Raw genomic sequence first — 18,668 nt, forward strand, 5'->3', positions numbered from 1 at the left:
GACAAAAAGTATTCTTGTCCAACCTGTGGGCAACCATGGCGTCTGCTGACTATCAGTGGAAAGAGCAACCAAGCAGGAGGCGCTGCCGCGGACGTGAGCCCCTGGGCAGAGTGGTGGAGATTTGAACCTGAACGAGCTCAGAGTTGGGAAGGCCACCACGGGGTGGCAGACCAGTCCCTTGCCTTGGGATGCCTCACGGCAGGGTAAGGCAATCAGAGAGGAAAAGTGTTAAGGATACGGCACTTGCAGCCTGGGCCATCAGACGGCAGAGCAGAACAGACTATGCAAGGTAGCGAGTTGGGCCTAAGACTGAGAATGCATCACCCTTCATCTCGGTACAGACAGTAAACTCCAGCTCAAGAATCAACCAGAAACGGTAAATGCCGAACCAGCGCTGGTGCTAAGCATTCAGCTAGCAATGTCATGGGATAACGTTGGACGGTTTTATGACCGGGGGTTGGGGGGGGTGCATGCAAGATGATTTATGACCTGTCCACAGTGATTTATGACTGACGTAATGATTTATGACCTGTGACAAGATAATGTGTTTGGGCCGCATGAGCGGCGGTACTGTAACAAATGCAAATAAATCTGCGGCCAAATGGCTTTCACATACGCGAAATGTTGGTATTCAAATAACATGTTATGTGAAGTGGGAGTGGCTGGGTTGGAGGGTTACTGACTAGTGTTACAGCACCCTAAGCAGCGAGTAGCACTGCATAGGGCAGATAATAGTTTCACAGCGAGTAATTAGTGAATTAAGAAGCTGCAGGGAGCAGCCCTGAGCAAATTCATTTACTGCATTAAAGCTCCAACCAAAGTTAAGGCGCAACCCCTGTGCAAGTCAAACTGTAAGCTTGAATGGAGAGACCCTGGAGCAAAGTCACACTGTAACTTTATTGGGAACTTTAGGGAGCGACCCCTGGGCATAATTATTCTGCAACTCTAAATCTTTAAAGGTTGGATAGAACGACCCCATGGGGCAAATTCCGTTGCAAATGTCATATAAGGTTTATAGCCCAGGGTTAGAGTATTTGACTCCAGATAAAGATCTGGCTAGTTGTTGTTATAAATTTCAAGGAGTGCTCACAGTTCCATTTGGACAAAAACAATCCCTCGCTTATCCCTCCCGCTCCCGGTAGAAGCACACACGGACAGCCAAGGAGGGTGATGCGATTTGTGAGGCAGAGGCAGAACCTCCACTAAGGGGAGGAGCAGGTGAACCTAGGACACATGGGAACTGCCCTTCAAAGGTGACACGACCCATGGTCGCCAGTCCACATCTGGGGACCATCCCCAAAAAGGGTGACACGACCCAGGCTGTGGTGAAAATCTTGGAGGGACCAACAAGAACAGCAGGGACAGCCAACAGTTGGTGACCCTACCTGTCTGCACAGATGGCGGAACTGGGCCGCTCCACGCAGCCAGAGGACATTGAGGTGATAAGGGCAGCGAGAGAAGCAGCTGCTACACATAGCAAATAATGTCTGTTGACCCAACAGAGGGGTACAATAATCATTTAGTTGTAACCAAGAACTATGTATTTATTTAAAAAAAAAAAAAAAAAAAATTCCTTATCCCATGTCACATTTTGTAACGGCTGAAAGGCTCCGATTATGCAGCAGGATAACGGGGACATATTTCTACCGATGTTTTAGTAGGTTAGTAGCGGCCATTTAATGGGTCTGGTATACCAAAAAGTTGAGTTTTTTTTTTTTAAAATAGCACGAACTAACCCAAAGCTAAAGGGGCACTTTACATGAGCACCAGTTAGATTATTAAGTAATTTACCCAGAATTGCAGGATGGTGAGCAGTCATAGAGACTAGAATGTGATTCCTCAGTTTCTTAGCAGCTCGGCCGTTATACCTCGTCCTCTCCTATGCAGTGTTAACTTTGTTGCCTATAACAGAGGGATGAAATTCAGTTCCTAAATGGTGAAGGGCACGTCTAGGAATACATGTATTTCATGCTTCACTTTGCAGTCAGAATAATATCAAGACACTCAGGTTTTTTGGCAGATAAGGGAAGAAGACAAAGGAGCATATGTGATTTGCCCAGCATTACAAGAAGTGTTTAATGTGGTAGCCAGGGTTTGACCCACACCTTGGGTATTCGGTCTCTTGTGTCTGCTTCTGCTAATAGATAAGAGGACATATACTATGCTAAACATTGCAGTGTCTAGCAAGTAAGTGTCAGTGCTCGTTTCCAAGAAGAGGTGCCAGAAAGAGCAGATAAGAGCCACAAGCTGCAGAGATGCTGGCGTGTCCCCAGCTGCCCAGCACCATAGAAAGAAGGTGTCCTCATTCTTCTCCAAACTCCATCAGGATCAGTGGCATTCCACACTTATCTGCTATTGCAGTAATTCAGAAGTTACATGTGAATGGCACACATCTAAACTTTATGCAACAATTACACTGTATGCTGCATCATATTTCTCAAAACAGTGGTTAAGGTCTGTGACTATAGAAACAGTGCTTAAGATAGGTCAAGGATTTATAATAATCTAGGGGCTCGACCATCTAATCAAGCAGTCAGCATTTCCTTAGTAGGCAGTAGGCTAGAGGGCTGCTTCAAGGGTTGGATTGGCAGCCATGATCTTATCTGGATGTCCATAGTCCTTTTTAACCCAGAACCCCAGGTGTATACCGGTCAATAGTGCAACGCGTGCTGTAGGAGCACGGCCTTGGGTCTTGAGAGTATTAGGGGACCCCATACAAAACTGTTTTTTGCTTCCAAATCAACTTGTGGTTTTTAGGGACATTTCCCTGTTGGGTCCCGCCTGAGACCGTGCATGCACTGTTCTTTCAAGGTCACATCTTCTTGTGTATACTTCCTCTAGTTCTGTCCTCTTTCATTCGGTTGCCTAGCCCCATGGAGACAAAAACACATGGCAGCTGTAGGAAACTGCCCCCTTGTTGCAGTAAACCCCTGCCCCCCCTAAAAAAAAAAAAAAACACACACTTCTTGACATATCTGATGCTAACTTGACTGTGTGTGATGGGATCCTGCTAACCAGGCCCCATCACCAGTGTTCTTTCCCTTAACTCTACCATTGCTTCCACAATTGCCTCACTCCTGGCACACACCCAAGTCCCTTGTAAAAGGTACCTATGGTACCAAGGGCCCTTTGGCCAGGGATGGTCCCTGAGGGCTGCATTATGTATTACACCACCCTAAGGGATCCCTCACCAAACAAGCCATTGCAGCTCGTGTGTGCTGGTGGAGAGAAAAGGTAAGTCGACATGGCATCCCTCTCTGGGTGCCATGCCCACCAATGACTGCCTGTGGTATAGGTAAGTCACCCCTCTAGAAGGCCGTACAGCCCTAGGGCAACGACTCGTCCTGCAGGACCTGTGACTTCTACAAACCTCAGAGGACTGCCTGCCTACCCAAGGACCAAGATCTCCCAAGCACAGCGGCCCTATCTACAAAGAAATCTCCATAAAGGACTCCAAAATCGCACTGGATCCTCAAGTCCTGCCCACTCTGCACCAGATCCCCATGGCTTGTGTCCAGGTGGCCCACTGGTCCAGAGAAGGCCCCCAGGCAATTCCGACCTCAAGACCACTCTGGGTTGACCCTTCCTGACCAGCTGACAATGAATCCAGAGGACCCCCCCGACTGCAACTGGATCCGGTGAAGATTTCCTGACACCTAAAGGTACTCCTGCACCCACAGCCCCCTGGCCTTGAGGAACCCAACTGACAGTCCAGCAATGTCAGGTTGGCTCTCTACTTACCTGTCCAGCAGTGGGTTTTCTTCAGCGGACTCCCTGGACCAAGCCTATAGCCTCTTTGTGATCCCCGGGGTTGCCTCATTGAAAAGCATTGGGTGCCAAACGCTGTTTGCGCCCGGACACCCCTCTGCGCCCGAGGGTGTGTGTTTGGTACTTTGGTACTCCCAGTGCTGATGTAAACCCTCCACAGGTCTGTGCCCTGAAATTGCGGGTACTTACCTGCAAGCTGTTTCTTTCTAAGTGCCCCCCATCTCCATAGGATTCTATTGGGTGCCCAACACCAACTTTGACATTTGCACCTGGCCGGCCCTGTGATAATGGTGGCACACCCTTGGCATCTTCCTAAACTTGTCCCTGTGGACACCTTAACCCCTGAAGATTGGGGTCATAAGTAGAGTACTTACCTTCAAATTGTGTTGTTACTTTTCCTCCCCTAGGACTGCATTGCTTTCTATAAGAAAATTGCACTGTGTTCACACTTGAAACTGAAAAGTCTCACCTGTAAACAGTTTTATCTGTGAATTTCAAACAAAGTGCATTTGATACTTGAAAGTGAAACTCATGAAATTGTACTTCTCTGCAACAAAGATCCTTTTGGTTCTAGAAATAAAGTAACAATGTATAGTGTTGGATACATAAAACATTGGCCTGGAGTTAGTCATTGAGTGTGTGCCTCATTTCTTGACTGTGTATGCAACAAATGTGTAGCACTACCCTCTGATAAGCCTAACTGCTCTACCACACTATCACAGAAGAGAGCATTAGTGTTATCTACTTTAGCCTTTGTGAAGCATCTGGGGATCCACTAAACTCTTTGCACACTATACCTCATTTTGGTATAGTATATACAGACCCAGCTTCCTACAGCTGCTAGAGCAGATTGGGTCTTAGAGGAGTGTTTGAAATGTCCTTTGATATTTTATGGGAGTAACTGAGTCTGGTTAGAGTTTGTTTTGGAGAGCCCAGAACATGCCAAATCATTCTATTTTAGTTTGTGATAAAAGCACATTGAGATGGATAGTATTTGAAAGTGTATCCCTAGAACAAGACTTGGATCACATGGCTGCACAACATGACAGAAGGAATAGTAAGATGTTGTTTTAATTTTATTCTATTTGCCTACAAATCACCACCAATGGCTTACTAGTTTTACCCTTTTGAAATGCCCACTGGACACACATGCAACAGACAGGTGACTTGAGTAGGGAAAGCCAATGCAATTTCCCTGTTAGCTGCAGTAAAGAATTACTGCCTGCCTTATTAATGACCGTGGTAAGAGTTGGCCCCAGCTGTTAAATCCAAAAGCCAGTAGTGTTAACAGTATAGCCTCTGACACTTGCTTGAAGCTAAGATACTGCCAGTTAAGCTGACACTACCATGTTGAACTTACCTACTGAGGCTAGTGATAGCAGTAGGGCATAGAGCTGAGAAAGCTCAGGATATCTGAAAGACCACAGCTGGATCAGATGCAGCCGGATTTGTTTCTACCTTTTGCCTCTGTGAAACCCTCTCAACCATGTCTTGAGATTACAGAAGGTCCTGTATTCATTTGAAGTTGTTGCTACATAGAAATTCTAAGGGCTGTTGGAACTGTCCATTTTGCAGTGGATCTGTGCTACATTTGAAGATCTTGTTTTCAAACAGAACCCATTGATTGGTGCCTGAGGAGCCAGTTCTCAAAATCAGGGGACCCTCTAGAGCAAAAACCAGGGTTATTGCTTTCTTTTTGCAAACATGGGACATTAAACAAATTGTAGGTAAAGAACAAGGTGATAATCTATCTTGGAAAAGTTATAAAGTTGACATTGATTTAGTAGGTATCTCAACTTTGGCAGAACTGCTGCTTTCAGCCTTGGCCTGCTTGAAGTTTTCCAGTGTCCATAAAAATGTCCAGTAATGAAAGCTCATAGCACAGCAAATAACTAGCTGTTACCTAGCCATGTGGCATAACAAGCTGGCCACAAAAGGTGGCTAGATAGTAGCTTACAAAATTTTCCCTAGTTTATCACTTGATTTTAACCATACTGCTTTTATTAGATGTATTTTTTTTTGTTATACCGTTTGATCTTTGACACTGATGACTATTTTTGTAGAATTCCTTAATTTGTCTGTCTTGATTTCAGAATCTTAAGTTTATTTCATAGAAGTATTTTTGGTTTCGTTTGTTGCATATTCAGCACCATTATTTTGTTAAGGAATTCCTTACTGTTTGAGCCATGCTGGCAAGCATAAGCCTTAGTATTCCCCACTAAACAATTTTGTTTGGAGGTCTGTTTCTTTGCGTCTGATGCTACTGTTAACCCGAAGACAGTGTCCCCTCCGTTGAAAAGGAAAAGCTAGTATTTTAATCCGTTTTAATATACTGGTTCCAGAAAGTCTTCAACCGTGCCCTCGTCCTTGGAGAAAGGAGATGGCTGAAACTTGAAAGTACACTGCTCAGGACAATCACTGTTAGGCTTGTGCGTGTGCATTCTTTTGCCCTTTTCTCTAACATTTGTGGTGGTGTTTACTTCTGTAGGCTAGTAGTTGGCTGAGATGCCATAATATAGAATATCAACTGTAATATAGTCTGTGGTGTGCCAGTGCATGCTTAACACATTACACCAAGTCTGAATACTATGATGTTCCTACAATGAAAAGACTAACCATACACCTAACATTGGGCGATTCCCATGTAGATTTACGTAAAGTATAACATCAAGTGGATTAACTGCTTTCTCCTCACGCCACGATTCTTGTGGCCTTAATTGCATTTTTCTGTCTAAAAAAAAATAAAATAAAAAAAATTGAGGAACTTGCAGATTGCTCTATTTGATAGTGTAATAAACAGAATAGCTCATTTTCTATATGCAGCAATTATTTGAATGCATTTTATTTTTCCATTCCTTAGACATCTTGGGAAACAGTTGGTGGGAAGAAGAAGAGCATTGGAAAGGACAGCTCGGAAAACAAAGAAAACAGAGAGAAGAGGGGGGACAGAGAATTGAGCAGAGGACGTGGAGGCTCAAACAGACGAGCAAGAGGAGGGATCCGCGGCAGAGAGTGTGAGATAGATGTTCTTTCTTAGAAAGTTGCTGGAATTATCTGTTTTGGTAATAATGTTTGGGAACATAGTGTAAATTCAATGGTGAAACTAAAACTTATCTTTCAAGGGTATCTCTTTTTCAGATGTTTGTAGCAGTTCTTCATGACATCACCGTAAGCACGATTGTCTTGCCCACATGCAAGATAACAAAGCACTTATTAAAACCTATCTATAAATTTGTGTGTATGTGTATATATGTATATATTTGTATGTATACATATATATTGTTTTCTTTCCACTGTCTGGTTTGGACATGCTTCCTCTCGCTCCAAGATTTCGATTTGGAAAACCATATTCGTCGGTATTGTTTCGATTACGTTTTCCATCTTGGATCGAACTGGTTGTACCGTTGGAACCTTCTCTTTTCCCTTTGGGGCGTGTGCGCCCAAGATTCGGGCCTACTGCACGGAAAGCCTGATGGCTCAGACTCCATTCCGATTCTGCCCTCGGTGCCACACAAAGTGCCCCTATACAGACCAGCACTTGGTTTGTAATCTGTGCTTTTCTCCAGACCATCAGGAGGAAAATTGTGAGGCCTGTATCATTTCGTTCAAAGAAGACTCTCCGAAATCGCAGAGCTAGAAGACGCGAAGTGGTGGTGAAAAGCAGTGAACATCTCAACGTTGCTGAAGAGTAGGTGCAGACAGCAGTCTCCATCTGAGAGACAGACTCCGCACAGGAATTGGAGGACGACAGACCCAACACAGCTGAACAGAATGTGGGTACGTCTGCACCTACACCCCTGCACAAAAGACACTTAAAGGCTTTGGGTACACCACTGCCGGAAGGTCATTTTTCGGCCCGAAAAAAGACTGTTGGCGACCGTCCTTCTGGGTCGGTGACGAAAAAATCCACTCCTCCATCTACTTCGGAGTCGAAAATTCGGCAGTCTGCTTCGGAGCCGAGTCCTTCCACTACCTTTTCGGGACTGAAAAAACTATACACTTTGGAGCTGAAAAAATCCTCATATACAGAGGAACAAGGATTTACAAAGAAATTGAGAGAAACCCATAAAACCTAAGAGAAAGAGCCTGACATTGGGCCCATTTTACAAATTATGGATGAGAGACAATCCAGAACACACATCCATAGAGACAGGAAGAAATGTCACTGCATCTCCTTTAAAAACAGAAAGCTGGCTTTCCAAGAGGAACTGGACTCTGTACAGCCACCAGCAAAGGTGCAAAAACAAAAGAAGCCAATACCTCTTCATACTTCCCCTCCTCATTCTCCACAAGTATCTGTCTCGCCTCACACCAGCCCACCACCAATGCCTTCTCCAACACATTCATTATATTCACAGGGAGATACAGCAGACCCATGGGATCTTTATGACCCTGATCCCATCCCAGATAATGACCCAGATACTAAACCATCAAAACCATCTCTACCAGAAGATACCACTGCATACAACCAGGTCAAAACCAGGGCAGCCGCTTATCATGGGGTAACCATGCATTCAGAGCCATTGGAAGAAGATTTCTTATTTAATACACTATCTTCTACACATTCCAAGTACCAGTGTCTCCCAATGTTACCAGGCATTGTAAAACGCGCAGACCAAACTTTTAGCGAGTCTGTAAAAGCTACGATTATCACACCTAGAATCGATAAAAAGTATAAGTCTGCGTCCTCTGACCCAGATTACATTACTCACCAGGTCCCCCCCAGATTCAGTAGTAGTCAGTGCAGAAACAAAGAGGGCAAATAGCCAGTCTTCAGAAGATGCACCTCCTTCTGATAAGGAGAACAGAAAATTGATGCAGCAGGAAAAAGAGTTGCTACACAGGCAACAAATCAGTGGAGAATTGCAAATTCTCAGGCACTTCTAGCCCGCTATGATAGGGCCCATTGGGATGAAATGCAGGATATTATATAGCATCCCCTAAAAGAGCGACAGAAGAGGGCACAGCAAGTAGTAGAAGAGGGGCAGGCGATTAGTAATAATCAAATAAGATCTGCCCTTGATGCTGCTGATACAGCTGAAAGGAGCGTAAACACTGCCATCACAATCAGAAGACATGCATGGCCGCGCTCCTCTGGTTTTAAACCAGAAATTCAACAGGCTGTACTTAACATGCCTCTTGATAAAAAGCACCTTTGGTCCAGAAGTGGACACCACCATTGGAAAAACTGAGAAAAGGACTCTGATATTGCGAAAGCAACGGGAACTTTGTACACCGGTACACGGGTAAATTCCAAACCTCTAAACAAACAACAACACAACCTAAACAGTGACCTCCTTCCCTCCCTTCCACCCCACACATTTCTTGTGGAGGGAAGAATACATCAGTTCCACTCTCATTGGCAAAATATCACCAAAGACAACTCCGTATTAACAATTATCCTCAATGGCTATTGCCTAGAATTGATAACCACCCCTCCAATCATTCCAACAAGATATCACAAGTTGTCCCCCGAACATACAGTTCTGTTACAACAAGAGGTACAATCTCTACTGTTCAAACAAGCAATAGAATTAGTTCCACAGTCCTAACAAGGAACAGGAGTATACTCACTATACTTCCTAATTCCCCAAAAAGATGGCACCCTCAGGCACACATTATACCTCAGGCCCCTCAATCTATACATCTTGTCAGAGCATTTTCAAATGGTAACTCTACAAGATGTTATTCCACTAATGCAAAAAAAGAAAAAAGATTTTATGACTGCTCTAGACCTCAGGGATGCGTATTTCCACATACCCATCCACCCAGCTCACAGAAAATACCTCAGGTTTATCATAGCAGGAAAACACCACAAGAGCTCCAAGGGTGTTCGCAAAGTGTCTAGCATTAGTAGCGGCATACTTAAGAAGACAGCACATCCATGTCTTTCCATATCTAGACGATTGGCTAATAAAATCAAGCAATCTTACACAATGCCAAAAACATACTTGTTATGTGATAGAAACTCTGCACTCAATAGGGTTTTACATAAACTACCAAAAGTCACACCTTCAACCAGCACAAGTACAACTTTATCTAGGTGCCATCCTAAATACTCAACTAGCTCTAGCGTATCCAAATATACAAAGGATACAAGCTTTCCAAAATGTAATACGACTCATACAGCCAAATCAACAATACACTGTAAGATTTATCATGAGGATTCTAGGAATGATGGCATCTTGCATAGCAATAGTCCCACATGCAAGATTAAACATGAGGCCCTTACAACAGTGCCTTGCCCTCAATGGTCACAAGCACACAGTCAACTTAAAGATCTAGTGTTGATGGACCACCAAACACATATGTCCCTTCAATGGTGGAATCGCAGCAATTTAATGAAGGGGCGGTTGTGTCACGACCCTGTGCCTCAGACCATAATTACAACAGATGCATCAATGATCGGTTGGAGAGCTCACCTAAACAATCTGACCATTCAAGGTCAATGGGATAACAAACAAACAGCTACACATAAACCACTTACAATTATTAGATGTATTCTTTGTCCTAAAAGCATTTCAACCTCTTCTCAAACAGAAGAATGTTCTCATAACAGACAACATGACAACCATGTATTATCTCAACAAACAGGGAGGAACACATTCATCTCAGCTGTCCCTTCTAGCCCAAACTATTTGGAAATGGGCAATTCACAATCAAATTCATCTACTAGCACAATACATTCCAGGAATAGACAATCAGTTGGCAGATCTCCTCAGCAGAAATCACCAACTAACACACGAATGGTAGATTCACCCCCAAGTACTTAAAAAAAAGTACTTTCAAAGGTGGGGAACACCAGACATAGATCTATTCGCAACAAGCAAACACAAAATGCCATAAATTCCCATCCAGACACCCACAGGGCCATGCTCTTTGGATCAATTGGTCAGGGATATTTGCTTATGCTTCCCCCCGCCCCTCACCTTCCATTTCTAGTCAACAAATTACGTTAAATGTCACTCAACACGATACTTGTAGCACCAACATGGACACGCCAGCCTTGGTACACAACACTATTAGACCTATCTGTAGTACCTCACTCCAAACTCCCAAACCGACAAGAGTTGTTAACACAAAACAAAGGTCAAATCAGGCATCCAAACCCCAATTCTCTCAATCTAGCGATTTGGCTCCTGAAGTCATAGAATTTGGTTATTTAAATCTTCCATCATACTGTATGGAAGTAACTAAACAAGCACGAAAACCTACTGCTAGACAGTGCTACACGAACAAGTGGAAAAGATTTGCCTACTATTGTCAATCTAAAATCATAGATCCACTTACAGCATCTATACAAAATATTGTATGCTATTTACTTTATTCACAAAAATCAAATTTGGCTTTTTCATCCATTAAAATACACCTTACTGCAATATCTGCATACTTCCCAACTATTCAGCATACTTCTCTATTCAGAGTTCCTGTTATCGAAGCCTTCATGGAAGGATTAAAACACATTATTCCATCCAGAACACCACCTGTTCCATCAAGAAGTTTAAGTATTGTACTTACCAGACTCATGAGACCACCTTTTGAACCCATGCACTCTTGCCAAATTCAATTTTTAACATGGAAGGTCGCCATCCTTTTGGCTATTACTTCTTTAAAAAGTTAGTGAAATACAAGCATTCACTCTCGAAGAACCTTTTTTTCCCAAGTGCACAAACATAAGGTTGTACTAAGAACAAATACAACATTTCTACCAAAAGTATTATCGCCTTTTTCACATCAATCAAACAGTGGAATTGCCAGTCTTCTTTCCACTGCCAGATTCTGTGGCTGAAAGAGCTCTTCATACATTAGATCTCAAAAGAGCTCTTATGTACTACATAGACCGAACTAAAGATTTTGAGAAAAGAAAGCAACTTTTTGTTGCTTTCCAACAACCACATACAGGCAATCCTATATCAAAACAAGGTTTAGCAAGATGGATTGTTAGATGTAGACAAACATGTTATATCAAAGCAAAGAGACAGCTTTTGATCACTTCTAAAGCACATTCTACAAGAAAGAAAGGTGCAACTATGGCTGTTTTTAGGAAACATACCAATGGTTGATATATGCAAAGCAGCTACATGGTCAACCCCTCATACATTTACAAAACACTAGTGTTGATGTGTTCTCACAGCAACAAGCCACTGTAGGCTAAGCTGTGTTAAGGACTTCAATCCAAACAACTTCAATTCCTACAGGCTAGCCACCGCTTTTTGGAGGACTAACTGCTCTGTAGTCTATGCATAGCATGTGTATCTGCAGCTACACATGCCATTGAACAGAAAATGTCACTTACCCAGCGTACATCTGTTCTTGGCTTGTAGTGCTGCAGATTCACATGCACCCTCTCTCCTCCCCGGAAGCCTGTAGTTGTTTAAGTTTCTAACATTTCTACATATGTATATACATTTACATTTGCATGGATATCTCTTTATATTTCTATACTATCACTCCTTTCTTCACCCTCTGCGGGAAAACAATCTAACAATTGAATGAATGCCCATGCGCAATGGAATGGAGAGGAGCCATTCGATCCTGTGACTCTGAAATTACTTCTTAGAAAAACAACTTGTAACACTCTGAACCTAATTTGTGTGTGTCAAAAAATACACACTCACTCACTCACTCACTCACACACTCACACACTCAGTGTACATCTGTTTGTGGCATGTAGTGCTGCAGATTAACATGCTATGCATATCCATTCCGACATCTAGTGTTGGGCTCTGAGTGTTTAAAGTTGTTTTTCTTCAAAGAAGTCTTTTTTTCGAGTCGTGGGATCAAGTGACTCCTCTTGGTGATAGTGCGCATGGGCATCAACTCCTTTGTTAGATTGTTTTGTTTCTGCCGTCTGGTTCGGACGTATTTCCTCTCGCCCCAAGACTTTTGTTTCGGAAACCATAAATTAACTTCTCATACCCTCGGTATTGTTTTCTAACGCGGTATCTTCTGCAGTCGATCCGATAGTACCTTCGGGATCAAGCAAATGCCCTTTCGGGCGCTTGTGCCCTTCTTGGGTCTGTTCGGGCCACTGCGCCATAGCCTGATGGATTGGACTCCTCCGATTCTGTCCCCAGGACCACACTAAATTTCCTTATACCGACCAGCACTTGGTTTGTGTGAGGAAATGCCTCCTTGGCATGGTTACCCCCAACTTTTTGCCTTTGTTGATGCTAAGTTATGATTTGAAAGTGTGCTGTGACCCTGCTGACCAGGCCCCAGCACAAGTGTTCCTTCCCTAAACTGTACCTTTGTCTCCACAATTGGCACAACCCTGGCACTCAGGTAAGTCCCTTGTAACTGGTACCAAGGACCCTGATGCCAGGGAAGGTCTCTAAGGGCTGCAGCATGCCTTATGCCACTCTGGGGACCCCTCACTCAGCACGTGCGCACTGCCTCACAGCTTGTGTGTGCTGGTGGGGAGAAAATGACTAAGTCGACATGGCACTCTCCTCAGGGTGCCATGCCAACCTCACACTGCCCATGGCATAGGTAAGTCACCCCTCTAGCAGGCCTTACAGCCCTAAGGTAGGGTCACTATACCACAGGTGAGGGCATATGTGCATGAGCACTATACCCCTACAATGTCTAAGCCAAACCTTAGACATTGTAGGTGCAGTGTAGCCATAAGAGTATATGGTCTGGGAGTCTGCCAAACACGAACTCCACAGCACCATAATGGCTACACTGAAGACTGGGAAGTTTGGTATCAAACTTCTCAGCACAATAAATGCACACTGATGCCAGTGTGCAATTTATTTTAACATACACCCAGAGGGCATCTTGGAAGATGCCCCCTGAATACCTACCCGACTTCTAGTGTAGGCTGACCAGTTCCTGTCAGCCTACCAGACATGTTGCTGACCACATGGGGAGTGTGTCTTTGTCACTCTGTGGCTAGGAACAAAGCCTGTATTGGGTGGAGGTGCTTCTCACCTCCCCCTGCAGGAACTGTAACACCTGGCGATGAGCCTCAAAGGCTCACCCCTTTTGTTACAGCACCCCAGGGCATCCCAGCTAGTGGAGAGGCCCGCCCCTCCGGCCACTGCCCCCACTTTTGGTGGCAAGGCTGGAGGAGATAATGAGAAAAACAAGGAGTCTCCCATCAGTCAGGACAGCCCCTAAGGTGTCCTGAACTGAGGTGACCCCTGCCTTTAGAAATCCTCCATCTTAGTTTTGGAGGATTCCCCCAATAGGATTAGCGATGTGCGCCCCCTCCCCACAGGGATAAGGCACATAGGGTGTAGCCACCCTCAAGGACAGTAGCCATTGGCTACTGCCCTCCCAGACCTAAACACACCCCAAAATTCAGTATTTAGGGGCTCCCCAGATCCCAGGAAATCAGATTCCTGCAACCTGAAGAAAGGACTGCTGACCTACCAGCCTGCAGAGGAGGAGTAAGACAACTGCTTTGGCCCCAGCCCTACCGGCCTGTCTCCAACTTCGAAAACCTGCTCCAGCGACGCATCCGACAGGGACTAGCAACCTCTGAAGCCCCAGAGGACTGCACCGGACTACAGGACCAAGAAACTCCCGTGAACAGCGGCCCTGTAAAAAAAACAGCTACTTCTTTGCAACAATAGTAACTTCCAAAGACTTCAGGTTTCCCGCTGAAAGCGTGAGACTCTACACTCTTCACCCGACGCCCCTGGCTCGACCTGCAGAAAAACAACACCTCAGGGACGACTACCCGGCAACTGCGAGCCCGTGAGTAACCAGATACAACCCCGTGAGCCCCCACAGCGATGCCTGCAGAGAGACTCCAGAGGCTCCCCCTGACAGCGACTGCCTGGAACCAACACTGCACCGCAGCCCACAGGACCTGAAGGAACCGAACTTCGACGCAGGAGTGACCCCCAGGTGACCATCTGCCTTGCCCAGGTGGTGGCTGTCCCAAGAACCCCCTGTCACCACCCCCACCCGCCCGCACCGCTGGAGTGACAACCTGCGGTCCCTCCATTGAAACCTATTCAAAACCCGACTCTCACTTGGCACACTGCACCCGGCCGCCCTGTGCCGCTGAGGGTGTTTTGTGTCTGCGTGTGCTGGTGTGGTAAATTTGGGGTTGCCTTGAACCTCCAACGGTGGGCTGCCTATGCCCCAGAACTGAGACTTGTAAGTGTTTTACTTACTTCCTAATCTAACCTTTACTTACCGCCCCCAGGAACTGTTCATTTTTGCACTGTGTCCACTTTGAAAATAGCTTCTTGCCATTTTTACAAAGACTATACATGATATTGTTTTCTTTCAAAGTTCCTAAAGTATCTAAATGAAGTACCTTACATTTAAAGTATTAACTGTAAATCTTGAACCTCTGGTTCTTAAAATAAACTAAGAAAATATATGTTCGATGGCATCTGTCGCTGTAGATACACATGGTATGCATGAGCTCGCCATCTGGTGTTGGGTCGGAGTGTTACAAGTTGTTTTTCTTCGAAGAAGTGTTTTCGAGTCACGGGACCGAGTGACTCCTCCTTCTGTGCTCATTGCGCATGGGCGTCGACTCCATCTTCGATTGTTTTCTTTCCGCCATCGGGTTCGGACGTGTTCCTGTCGCTCCGGGTTTCGGAACGGAAAGATAGCTGAAAACGGAAGATTTTCAACGGTATCGTTGCGATCCGGTTCGAGATAGACACATACGACGACGCGTTGAACATCGAAGCGCTTCGGTGCCCTTCGGGGTAGATTTCGGCACCCCGTCGGGGCCTAGTCGGCCCGACCGCGTGGAGAACAACGCCGATGGAACGGACCCCGTTCCATCGCCATTCCATTGCCACAACAAATATCCTTATACGGACCTACACTCGGTCTGTAACCTGTGCCTGTCACCCGAGCACAGCGAAGAATCCTGTGAGGCCTGTCGGGCGTTCCGGTCCCGAAAAACTCTGCGCGACCGTCGAGCGAGGAGACTGCAGATGGCGTCCACGCCAAAGGAGCGTCAACAGTTCGAGACAGAAGAGGAACAGGAGGAATCCTTTTCCATCCAGGATTCAGACTCCGACGAGCTAGACTCTACAAAAACTGTGAGTAAGACGTCGAGATCAGAACTTAAAAAAGGAAAGAAGGCCCAGGGGACGCCACTGCCAACCGGCCATGGCTCCACCCAAATTCTCGGTGACCAACAATCGGCACCGAAAAAGGCCCATTCAGTGTCGAGATCGTCCGACTTCGGTCGAGACACCGGCACGCAGCCTCCTCGGGACCGAGAGAGTGCTAAACAGAAGCATCGACACCGAGAGTTCGGTGTCGACACGGATCGACGGCGAGACAGTGGCGCCGAAGACCATAGAGGCCAAGAATTTTCGGCACAGAAAAAGAGGAAGGTTACCTCGGAGCCGAAAAAACAATCAACGGGGTTTTCGGAGCCGAAAAAAGCGACATCAGACCCTGTTTCAGGCTCCTATACTGAAGAGCATTCTATGTCTTCACAAATGAAGAAACATAGATTTGAACAAGAACTGCAATCCACTGACGTGGATCACACGCAAAAGCGTATCTTTATTCAGCAGGGGACTGGGAAGATCAGTACCCTTCCACCTGTCAAACGAAAGAGAACGCTTCAGTTTACTCCTCAGCAACAAACAGCACAAAAGGTAACACCTCCTCCCTCGCCTCCACCTGTAACTCCGGCTTCGCCAACTTACACCCCGTCACATTCGCCAGCTCACACCGCCATGAGCCACGATGACCAAGATCAGGATGCGTGGGACTTGTACGACGCACCAGTGTCTGATAACAGCCCAGACACATACCCAACTAGGCCATCACCACCGGAAGACAGCACAGCCTACTCACAAGTGGTGGCTAGAGCAGCACTATTCCATAATGTGGAACTACACTCGGAACAAGTAGAGGATGATTTTTTATTTAACACCCTCTCTTCAACCCACAGCTCCTACCAAAGCCTGCCGATGCTCCCAGGCATGCTACGCCATGCAAAGGACATTTTCAAGGAGCCAGTTAAAAGTAGGGCAGTGACGCCTAGGGTGGACAAAAAGTATAAGGCGCCTCCTACGGACCCTGTATTCATCACCTCTCAGTTGCCACCAGATTCTGTGGTGGTAGGGGCTGCCAGAAAACGGGCAAATTCACACACTTCTGGGGATGCACCTCCCCCAGATAAAGAAAGCAGGAAGTTCGATGCAGCCGGGAAGAGGGTTGCTGTCCAAGCAGCAAACCAGTGGCGCATCGCAAATTCACAAGCGCTGCTAGCGCGATACGACAGAGCCCACTGGGATGAGATGCAGCATCTCATTGAACATCTCCCAAAAGATCTGCAAAAAAGAGCAAAACAGGTTGTTGAGGAGGGTCAAAACATTTCCAACAATCAAATACGCTGATCCATGGATGCAGCAGACACGCCGCAAGGACCATTAATACGTCGGTTACCATCCGTAGGCACGCATGGCTCAGAACGTCTGGATTCAAGCCAGAAATTCAGCAGGCAGTGCTTAACATGCCAGTAAACGAAAAACTTCTGTTCGGTCCGGAGGTCGACACAGCCATAGAAAAGCTCAAGAAGGACACTGACACTGCCAAGGCCATGGGCGCACTCTACTCCCCGCAGAGCAGAGGATCTTATAACACCTTCCGCAAAACACCTTTTAGAGGAGGGTTTCGGGGTCAGGCCACACAAGCTAGCACCTCACAGTCCGCACCGCCCACCTACCAGGGACAGTACAGGGGAGGTTTTCGGGGCCAGTATAGAGGGGGGCAATTCCCTAGGAATAGAGGAAGATTTCAAAGCCCCAAAACCACTACTAACAAGCAGTGACTCACACGTCACTCACCCCTCCCACACAACACCAGTGGGGGAGAGGATACGTCAATATTACGAAGCATGGGACAAAATAACTACAGACACATGGGTCCTAGCAATTATCCAACATGGTTATTGCATAGAATTCCTGCAATTCCCTCCAGACATACCACCAAAATCACAAAATTTATCAAAATACCATTCACAGCTTCTAGAGATAAAGTTCAAGCACTACTGCAAAAAAATGCAATAGAATTAGTACCAAGCACACAAATAAACACAGGAGTTTATTCACTGTACTTCTTGATACCAAAAAAGGACGAAACACTGAGACCAATTCTAGACCTCAGAGTAGTAAACACATTCATCAAATCAGACCACTTTCACATGGTCACACTACAAGAAGTGTTACCATTGCTCAAAAAACACAACTACATGACAACCCTAGACCTCAAGGACGCATATTTCCATATACCAATACATCAATCACACAGGAAATATCTAAGGTTTGTATTCAAAGGAATACATTACCAATTCAAAGTATTGCCTTTTGGTTTAACAACCGCTCCAAGAGTATTCACAAAATGCCTAGCAGTAGTCGCTGCACACATCAGAAGGCAGCAAATACATGTGTTCCCGTATCTAGACGACTGGCTAATCAAAACCAGTTCGCTCACACAATGCTCAAACCACACAAATCAAGTCATACAAACCCTCTACAAACTAGGGTTCACCGTCAACTTTGCAAAATCAAACATTCTGCCAAGCAAAGTACAGCAATATCTAGGAGCCATAATAGACACGACAAAAGGAGTAGCAACGCCAACTCCACAAAGGATCCACAATTTCAACAGTCATTCAACACATGTCTCCAAACCAAACAATACAAGCAAGAACAATACTACAGCTCCTAGGCATGATGTCCTCATGCATAGCCATTGTCCCAAACGCAAGACTGCACATGAGGCCCTTACAACAGTGCCTAGCCTCACAGTGGTCTCAAGCACAGGGTCACCTTCTAGATCTGGTGTTGCTAGACCGCCAAACTTACCTCTCGCTTCTATGGTGGAACAGTATAAATTTAAACATAGGGCGGCCTTTCCAAGACCCAGTGCCACAGTACGTAATAACAACAGATGCT

The 18,668-nt window shown here is 45.5% G+C and overlaps 1 protein-coding gene across 6 annotated transcripts in view; it reads left to right on the plus strand.

Annotated features, from left to right (window-relative positions):
- The window catches only part of UBAP2 (ubiquitin associated protein 2), a 1,102,091-nt gene that overhangs the window by 212,759 nt on the left and 870,664 nt on the right, over window positions 1-18,668 (plus strand). For all 6 annotated transcript variants that reach the window (XM_069217098.1, XM_069217184.1, XM_069216796.1 and 3 more), the window contains exon 5: window positions 6,629-6,782. In XM_069217098.1, the coding sequence (XP_069073199.1) occupies window positions 6,629-6,782 (154 nt within the window). The remainder of the gene's footprint in view (window positions 1-6,628; window positions 6,783-18,668) is intronic.

Source organism: Pleurodeles waltl, chromosome 1_1 (assembly GCF_031143425.1).
Source record: "Pleurodeles waltl isolate 20211129_DDA chromosome 1_1, aPleWal1.hap1.20221129, whole genome shotgun sequence".
Classification (NCBI taxonomy): domain Eukaryota; kingdom Metazoa; phylum Chordata; class Amphibia; order Caudata; family Salamandridae; genus Pleurodeles; species Pleurodeles waltl.